Here is a 10,587-nt window from a genome sequence, read left to right on the forward strand (position 1 = left end):
AAATGCGTTTGTAAGCAATTAAAAGCGCTCGAAAAGTCAACGAAGAGTGCCCTGACAAACGTATTCCTAATGTCAATATGCTGAAAAATATTATGCAAGAAAAGAAGAATAGCATCATCAGTTCCTCTCTTGGGTCGGTAGGCAAATTGAGTAGGATCAATCGATACGCCCTCTTGGTCAAGTATACGATTCAAAATAATGCGTTCAAAACACTTCATAACATTTGAAGCCGAATCTGTGCTTTGAATCTAGACTACGGTGTTATGTGTCGTAAGCTATAGGCAATTACAAAAACATAATACGAATATTTCACAACATTAAATCAAAATACAATGACATTTTGTTTACTTAATTTCAAACACAATTTAATGCATAAAAATAAAAACTCAAGGCCAGTAGTTAATTTATAGTCACGTGTTTAATTGTTACGCTTTTGTTTTCTTCAGTGCTGAATAACCGGCACATTTCTAAGTAAATAATATTAGTTTATTGTTATTATATAATTTGAAATTAAGATGACATTTAAAGGGAACATACAAATAATACAATTTTGAAAATGGGTTAGGGTTAGGTTCCCACAGAACCGTCTGAACCTCTATCATTTTATATCAAAATATTCCGGCAGGGGGGATCCAGGGTAAAGATTGCTTCTTGTGCTACCTCTCAGTACTGGACTAACATCTGATTCGCCTACTCAGATTATGAAGTTGAAAGTTGGAAATGAATTGTTGACTTTAACGGGTGACAGAGAAATTTCAGACTGTTTTCTCATCAGTGTTCATATATATATGACATATATGTTTTCTTTTGTCGTCAGTTTGTCGGAATATTTGTTTCCTTTATTGGTTGATTTTATCGTTCAACCTGGTAATTTACAGTAGATTTAGAATTATTAAGTTTTCATATTTAATTTAAGATATTTCATATTCCATTAATAAATGAAAGTTATGTTTGGCATCATCTCACTCACAATTTCAACAAAATTGTTTTGTAGTTCCTTTTCATATTGTATGGTATTAATGTTAGGATACATCTCACCAATCATATGTGTTAATTTCAGCTCATCTTGTCCTGCTCCAAACAACCTGGTACAAAGTTGAAGCTATGGTAGGCTAGACCTAGCATGCTGAGCTTGTAGACAGGGAATGTTGTACATCCTAAAAATCTGGTTTATTTTCAGTAATATACCATAATGAATACTGTATACACAGTGTCTTGTCATCTGCCAATTGGCAGGTCCATGACAGTCTTCTTTCTCCATGCTTCTCTATTTAGTAATTCTTCTTTTAGTTCTGAATATGTATTGTTATTAGTCTCTACAGCTCACTATGTCGGTCGGTTGGTCGGTAGGTCGGTCGGTCGGTCGGTAAACACTAACCTGAGCACGCGACTGCAGCCATGTATATGGCCTTGTTTTTTAATAAATTAAAATACACATTAATAAATACAAATACAGTAGGTTTATTGAAATGTATCAACTTTTAATTCAAGTAAAATGAGAAAAACATTGTTTAAATTTAAGCCTACTTTAATCACCAAAGTATATACTTATATATTTACTAGATTTAGACTAAAACACAGTTGAACTAATTAATTAATATGTAAATTATATTTCTACTTTAGATGGAAACAAAAATTGTCTAAACTTAAGGCTACTAATCAGAAAAATAAACCAAAAAACTATTTCATTAATTTGTAATTAATTCTACTCTAGTAAATAATTGAAACTAAATATAATGCAACGATTGAAAAGTTACCTACAGTAATTAATGTAATATTGATACGACTTAATATAAACGAATTTAATTATGGCTGAATAATACAAAATATATTATATGCAAATATGATACAGTATTATACTGCTGTTATTCGTCATCACATAATAAACCTGTTAGTTAACGTTAGATAATAGTTCCATTGCATTCAAGTGAAAATAAAATGTATTATATTAAAACAAAATGTAAGTGCTCCCTCACTGCTACCAAATTCCCGGACGCCAGCACACTTAGGTTCTATATAATCAGCGTACGTGGCGTGATGTCATATTGAGAAATTTGCATATGAGTAATGTTTTATTAATTTGATCACAAAAATATACAAATAAAATTAAATGATTATTTATTCTATGTAATAGTAAGCCTAATTTATGCATAAGATCACTTCAACAATTTTCAGTAAAAACAACACTAATTCTAATCATTTCTATATTCCTGTTGAAGGTTAATAATACGATATTTAATAATTAAATATTTGTACTGTTTTATCACCACCATTTACCACTGCTACTCTACGTGGATAGTGTGATAAGATGCATAATCCAAAAGGATAGCTGATTCCATCTTCTTTTTTATCAATTCTTTTAATGAACTTTCCACTATTACTAAATAGCTGTAGTTTGTGGCAACTTGATATTATTATATTGTCATCATCATCAACTACTACTCCACTGGGGTACTTCACCTTACCATCTTCGTCACATTCATTAACACGTTCTTCTATCAAGTACTCATTAACAAATAATTGTAAGAAATTCTGGTTATGGTATAGTACAAAAATGTTTCCTTTTCTTGTAAATGAGACATCAATGATATTGATAAATTTCAAACCCGTAATATCACATATTGCTATTTTCTTAATCAGCTTGCCACTCTCAATGTTAAACATGGCTACATTGTCATCATGAGCTACATACATGACACGTGATGCTTCATCCACATGGATACCGTATGGATTTGTCAACTTTCCCTTACCAAATGATTTAACCACCTCACCATTCATAGTGCATAATGTGATGCATTTATTACCACGATCACTGAATGCTATATTACCATTATTCATTGTGTACATTCTGTTTACTTGCACACCTTCTGATAGTGTAACCTTACCGATGTTTTCACCTGATTGCTTGTATTTGCGAATGGCATTGTCTCTACATGAAACAAGCAAGCAGTCGTCTCCATAATTAACTACACCACGAACCACTTTAACGGTATCTATTTTTATAGTTTTTAATAGTCCTTCTTTCTCTACTTTGATACTCATTGGTGACTTCTTAATGTGTTCACCATCAACTCTAACATCAACCCTCCAAATCCATGCACTTGTACATCTACCTATCACAGTATAGTCACCATTGATGTCTTCTTCTACTTCAGGGATGATAGTTTCTCCTGTTGGTTGTGTCAATGTAGCTTTTATGTAACTTGCATTTATTTCACATTCATCAGTTTTAATTATTTTAACATCAATCGTTTGTCCTGTCGTCATGCTCTCAGCTCCTTTTAATTCTAAACAGCCTGCCATTGAGTCTGTAATCATTCCAATGTTCTCGTGCAATAAAACAATTTGTTTATTGTTTTTAACAAACTTAATCTCTGCATTTACATCAGATGTTGTGTTAGGCGCTGCCTTGATCCTATCATCCAACGCTCTAATGACGTCATTACCGGATAACATGGCCGTTGCTTCGTTGCCCTTCTCTAGGTGATGAAGCAAATTGATGTTTGTATTTATAAACGATATCTTCGTTATCTCATCCTCTATTTCAGCATCAGTTGCCTTCCTCTTTATTTTGTACATTGCCTCCATTTCACCTTTTAATTTGTCCTCATTGTATTTTATTCTTGTTACCAATTCCTTCACATGATTTTCAATTCCTCTCAAACTCTTTTCCCTCTTTTTATCTAGTTTCTTAACACGATCAGTTCTTACTTTAAGATCATCATTTAATTTATCTGTACATTGTTTTGCCACTTTCTGTAATTCTTCTGATGTTTGTTTAAAGGTTTTAAACGCATCTGTTATGCTGATTATGGTGTGTTTGTCCTTTCCTTCCCATTCCTTGTGATCCATGAGTTGGCAGTGTATACAAATGGCAACATCGCATATTTTGCAAAACACAGTTAAAGGCTCATTGTGGATAGAACACAGAGGCGGATGCATCGCATTGATTTCACTGACACTCATAGATTTAACATCTTCCACTGAATGCAACTTGTGATTTTTAAAAAGTCTGTAGTTCTTATGATGATCACTACAATCGTGGCACAAATATTGTCTGCAATCCGGACAGTAGGTTTTAACTTTATTTTCTTTCCCACAAATACATTTGGTCTGATCTGTATTTGTGAATTGTTCAATTGTTTCTAATAGATTATTCAGAAAAGTGTTGGGCGGTAATTTCTTTAAACCGCCCTCTGGAATCTGATAAGATTTTGAGCAAGTTGGACAGGTTACCTTCTTATTTCTTTTCAACCAGTTGTCAAGACAACCCAAACAGAAGCTGTGAAGACATGGTAAGGTTCTGGGTTCGTTGAGTCTATTTAAGCATATTTGACACTCTAGAAATGTAGCCAAATCACTGGTAGCCATTTTGAGTTAATCTGTGAACTGATAATTACTTTAATGGTTATTTTCCTTTATTTGTATTTGTTTTAATGCATTCACATAATTTATAATCTTTTATTTTTGATGGCTCAAATTGAGTACTTCATAGTTATTTTAAGAATGAAGTATTAAGTGTAACAGACAAATCGCATACAATCGACATATGTTAATTTATACTTATAAATAATTTAAAACACAGACACTAGACAGAAATTATCATAATAAAATTCCTATATGAATTTTTTTAAAATCTTTTATGGATCTCTCCCATCTTTATTCATTCATTAATGTATGCATGTTTTGATATACAAAAGTTCATTATTATATAATACAATAAAATAATATATAAAATAATATTATAGAACAAGTTGTTAATATAAGACAGCACACAAACAATCTTGTTAAATATTATATAATATAAAATTTATAATATTACACCTTATGGATAGTGTTTTTTTAAAAAAAATAAAAAAACATTTTTTTTATTTATACAGTTTTTCAGGTAAGTAATACGTTTCATTATTTTTATACATAATTGTTGTTTATAGCATTGATAATATGTATTTTCTTATATTTTTTTCCTTTATAAAGAGATGATGAAGTGAGGCATATTTCCATTTATTTAGTTGTTTTAATACATTAGCTTTGTATATGCTTAGCAAACCAATTGAAAACACATGATCTACATACGTATTTCCAGTGCCAAGTACTCTATTTTTTTAATTGGCCTCGATATTGAATTTAGTTAGAATGATCATTTATGTAAAGCCACAAATTATTTGCTTCCGCACATTCAAAAAATAAATGTGCATCATCTTCAACACAGTCGCATTGTGGACATTTGTTTATGTTTACAATTTTCATATACATAACCTCTTTCTACCTCTTTCTAGTTGGAATAATCCTAAGTAGTAACTTAAAGTTAATTTGTTTGAGCTTGTTTTCCTTAATTAATTTTATTTTACGCTTCCATGTTAATTTCCAATCAATTGTAGTATTAAAGTACAACTGCCATTTTATTTGACATTTTGGTTCTATACCTTTTTTTCTAATAAAACAGTTATATATTTGCTTACTTGTTATTTTACATAATTTAGTAGCAGACTGAACCTTGTCCTGTATTGTATTTTCATTTTTGACTTAATATAACGTCTTTCCATTCTTGTGGAATGGCTTGTAGTAAGTTGTGAAATTCTGCTATCCAATTTGATTTTGAAATTAGAATTTCAAGTAACATAATTCGAATTAATGAATCTATCACCTAAAACAATATATTTTATTTTTCTAATATCCAGTTTCCAGTGATAGTCTGTTATAACTTATAAATTTATTTCCCCAAATGTTTTGTTCTAATATTTCATCATAGCCTGACAATTTCATTATATTTAGTTAATGCAATTAATAGATAAAAACTAGGTATACCTTTACAACATTTTATATCATAGTGAATGTTTAGTCGTGGTTTTTGTGACGTTGGTGTATTTATATTACCAGAGCATGACTGGTTCTTTTGTTTACATTCTATTGATATGATCTCAAAATAACATTAGGTAGCTAGTTAATAGTTACACGTATGAAATGAAATACTTTAACAGTCACCAAAAATTATTATTATAAAAATAAGAACAGATATTTGCTGTTTTAACCCCACTCCTCTCATAGAGGGCTATAGTATGGAATTCTACCAAAATGTAGATGTTTAAGTTGATAGTAATAATTATGGTTGATTTACAAATCTTGGGAAGTCCCGGCCAATCGGAAAACTCTGAAATTAGTTTAGAAATGTGTAGTGACGTCACCAGTCACACCCAGAATATTATTTAACTGGATTAGTTCTTATTTCTATTCGCTGTGTATTCAAACCGAAGACATTACCTTACAAAAGTATAATACATACTCGTAAGATTATTCAATATTTTGGCATAACATTAAGCATCGAAATGAAGATGATCAATTTGATATTTAATACTGAATCATACAATTGCGTTTATTGATACTAGAAAACTGTGCCCTTATCCGAACCAGAATACGATAAAATAGTCTAAGAATTTATTAAATAACTTACCTTTTAGTTTTTTGATTAGTATTTTAATGTTGTTGTAGACAGGCGCAAATGCTCTCAGGTTAAGTTGAAACAAGATGGTTCGGATATAAAATAACTTGTGTTTAGTTCTGATTCCTGTGGCGGTGGTGTATTTTTATTAGACTAGCATGATTGCTTCTTTTATGTACAGACTATTGATAAGAGCACAACATATGCCTTACACGGAAACGTTACAAATTATTGGCATCCATTTGTGCTAAAATGATTTTCATTTTACGAATATTTATTTTATTTTATTTTATTTCATCAAAACCAAACCAACAGCAACAAAAGATGCCACTTAAAGGTATGAAACAGAAAACAGATACAATAAATACTCTATATATGAAGCAAACTTAAATAAATATTAAGCTGAATCTCCGCTTAGAATCTAGACTACGGTGGTATGTGTCGTAAGCTAGGCAAAAACATAATACGAATAGTTCACAACTTTAAATCAAAATACAATGACATTTTATTTACTTAATTTCAAACACAATTTAATGCATAACAAACAAGATCAATAAAATAAAAAATTACAACACAAGACCACTACTGAAATTGTGACTTCTATTAATTGGAATTAGTTGTTAAATATTTATATTTAATGAATTTTATTCATGTAATTATGAATATTGTAATTAAAATACAATTTTCACAGCGATCAAGTAGAAATAAAGTGTAATGATTTATATAATTAATAATATTTTAGAATTGCTGTTTGAGGAATTATAATATATAACCTTATATACGGCGATTGTTCGTCATCACATAGTAAGCTTGCTCTTACGTAGAAAACATTCAAGTAATATGTACAATAGTCGATCTATATTGGAGGAATACAATATACTTATTACAATAAGAATCCGTTTTATCAAATATTTAATTTAATTTTAATTATATTGCTATTTTATTGGTTATTAGTTTCAGGGAGTTGTTATTTTACAATTCCATGTTTAGTTTTATTACTATAACATATTTAATATCCTAGGCCTGATATTATCATTATTATTACTACAATTGTTTATAAAATGTACGAGTAGGCCTATTTAAGGGAAACGATAGCAAATATTTCTATTTCACTTTCACTAAAAGTTAAAACCGTTTTCGGCGATGATCGCCGAAAATGATCGTTTTTAGCCGCGGCCACGAACGATGTGTAAACAATTTGCATCCTCAGTCGATAATTGTATTAAATACGCCATTTATCGTTAAAATAATTACAAATATTTACGTTTTTTAGTAATTTATTTTATATATCACCATCACCACTCATACCAAATAATATGGTCGATAATTGGAAGTGGACTTTAATTTGAAGAAAATTAGTTGGGCATCATTAACTTGTTTTTGTGTCAACTATAATTTAAAGCTTTGGGCCTACTTTACCTTTTTATGACATGCACAAGCCGCACTGAAAATAGTCTTAATTATTATAGTGGTCATTAACGAAGGTCGTTAAAAAGAAGACAAGTACATACGCGATCAAAACATGAAACTTATTTTCAAATCCCAACCACCTATCATAAAACGGTTACCTGACTACTAATATTTTCCCCCGTACAATATTCAATCGTGGACACATTTCAATACATGGGTCAGACATTATTAAACGGGCCGAACAGCATTCAATTGTTGAAAACCGCCCGCGAACCCGTCCAATTCAACTGGACACTATTCAATGCTGGAAAGTGTCCGCTCGGACAATTTTGAATGCCGGACACTTCAATCTTACAACGGCCGTACGCGCTAGATGATAAGATATTTTAACAACATCAGATGTAATGAAAATAAAAAATAGATCTGATGGAAAGATATGTTAATTAACAAACACTCGAAAGAATTATGTTTACAGTTCAATTATTGTCAAAGAATGAAAATAGTCTTCTTATTTGCCTAACCTTTTTTCCGGCACCCTTGTTTGCCGACGGATCGCGATGATGTGCCGACGGACAGCCAGAGCCGGGGAGCACTGTGTCCACTGGCCTCTCCACTCGATACGCCACTGCACCTACTTTGATACTCATAGGTGATTTTTTAATGTGTTCACCATCAACTTTAACATCAACCTTGCAAATCCCTGAACCTGTACATCTACCTATCACAGTATAGTCACCAATAATGTCTTCTAATACTTGAGGGATGACAGTTTCTCCTGTTGGTTGTGTCAATGTAGCTTTTATGCCATTTGCATTTATTTCACATTCATCAGTTTTAATTATTTTAACATCAATCGTTTGTCCTGTCGTCATACTCTTGGCTCCTTTTAATTCTAAACAGGCTGCCCTTGAGTCTGTAATCATTCCAATGTTCTCGTGCAATGAACACAACTTATTCTCTGCATGAACATTATATCTTGTTTTAGTTACTGACCTGATCCTATCATCCGACGCTCTAATGACACTTGGATTGTTTTTAACAAACTTAATCTCTGCATTAACATCAGATTTTGTGTTAGGCATAGCCTTGATCCTATCATCCAACGCTCTAATGACGTCATTACCGGATAACATTGCCGTTGCTTCGTTGCCCTTCCCTAGGTGATGAAGCAAATTGATGTTAGTGTTTATATACGATATCGTCGTTGTCACATCCTCTATTTCTGCATCAGTTGCCTTCCTCTTTATTTTGTACATTGCCTCCACTTTACCTTTTAATTTTTCTTCATTATCATTTATTCTTCTTACCAATTCCTTCACATGATTTTCAATTCCTCTCAAACTCTTTTCTCTGTTTTCATCTAGTTTCTTAACACGATCAGTCCTTACTTTAAGGTCTTCATTTAATTTATCTGTACATTGTTTAGCATCTTTCTGTAATTCTCCTGATGTTTGTTTAAACGTTTTAAACGCGTCTGTTATGCTGATTATGATGTGTTTGTCTTTTCCTTCCCATTCCTTGTGATCCATGAGTTGGCAGTGTATACAAATGGCAACATCGCATATTTTGCAAAACACTGTTAATGGTTCATTGTGGATAGAACACAGAGGTGGGTGCATCGCATTGATTTCACTGACACTCATAGACTGAACATCTTCCACTGAATGCATCTTGTGATTTTTAAAAAGTCTGTAGTTCTTATGATGATCACTACAATCGTGGCACAAATATTGTCTGCAATCTTGACAGTAGGTTTTAGATTTACCTTCCTTTCCACAAATACATTTCGTCTGATCTGTATTTGTGAATTGTTCAATTGTTTCTAATAGATTATTCAGAAAAGTGTTTGGTGGTAATTTCTTTAAACCACCTAATGGAATCTGATAAGATTTGGAACAAGTTGGACAGGTTTCTTTCTTATATTTCTCCAACCAGTTGTCAAGACAACCGAAACAGAAACTGTGAAGACATGTTAAGGTTCTGGGTTCGTTGAGTCTATTTAAGCATATTTGACACTCTAGAACCTTCTCATCGATATCTTCTAAAAATTTAGCCAAATCACCACTGGTAGCCATCTTACCACCGCTAGCCATCTTGAGTTGATCTGTAAACAATTGATATTTCCGTCTTATTTTAATTGTGTTTACATTGTGAAATACATTTAATAATTCGCAGAGTTTATTGTCTTTCATTTTTGCGTGCTCACTTGATATTTTGTAAAGATACATTAGACCACCTATGGCGCAAGTCTATGTAGACACAAGCCCAATTGCTGAGATCAAATAAATAGTTCCGATATGAATTAAGTGTTTATTCATGATTCCTGTGACGTTAGTGTATTTATATTATTACCAGAGCATGACTGGTTCTTTTGTGTACTATTGATATGACCACAAAATAACATTCCGGAGAGCTAGGTACCTGGACACGTATAACATTAAGATAGGCCTACCGTACTTATAAAAATGAGAAAAGGTATTTTAACCCACTCTTCTCATAGGGCTATAGCATGTACTTCTACAAAAATGTATCACAGCCTTTTGTTTACGTTGATAGAAGTATTAATCATATTTTATTTAAAAATCCTGGGGAGTTTCGGCCAATCGCTAAACTTTGAAATTAGTTTATAAATCGATCGGTCATGTGACATTTTTTGTGACATCACCAATCATACCCAGAATATTATTAAACTGGATTAGTTCTTATTTCTATTCGCTGTGTATTAAAACCGAAGATAT

At 31.8% G+C, this 10,587-nt stretch overlaps 1 protein-coding gene across 1 annotated transcript; it reads right to left on the reverse strand.

The window, feature by feature from the left end:
* Positions 1-8,325: 8,325 nt before the first annotated feature.
* On the reverse strand, positions 8,326-9,942 carry LOC140058337 (tripartite motif-containing protein 2-like). Its single transcript, XM_072103899.1, has one exon. The coding sequence runs from the start codon at positions 9,940-9,942 to the stop codon at positions 8,326-8,328; it is 1,617 nt and encodes a 538-aa protein (XP_071960000.1).
* Positions 9,943-10,587: the final 645 nt, after the last annotated feature.

The sequence above is a fragment of the Antedon mediterranea genome, chromosome 9 (assembly GCF_964355755.1).
Source record: "Antedon mediterranea chromosome 9, ecAntMedi1.1, whole genome shotgun sequence".
NCBI lineage: Eukaryota > Metazoa > Echinodermata > Crinoidea > Comatulida > Antedonidae > Antedon > Antedon mediterranea.

Coding starts and splice junctions, on each gene's coding strand:
- LOC140058337 (XM_072103899.1), bottom strand. CDS start 9,942: ATGGCTAGCGGTGGTAAGATGGCTACCAGTGGTGATTTGGCTAAATTT.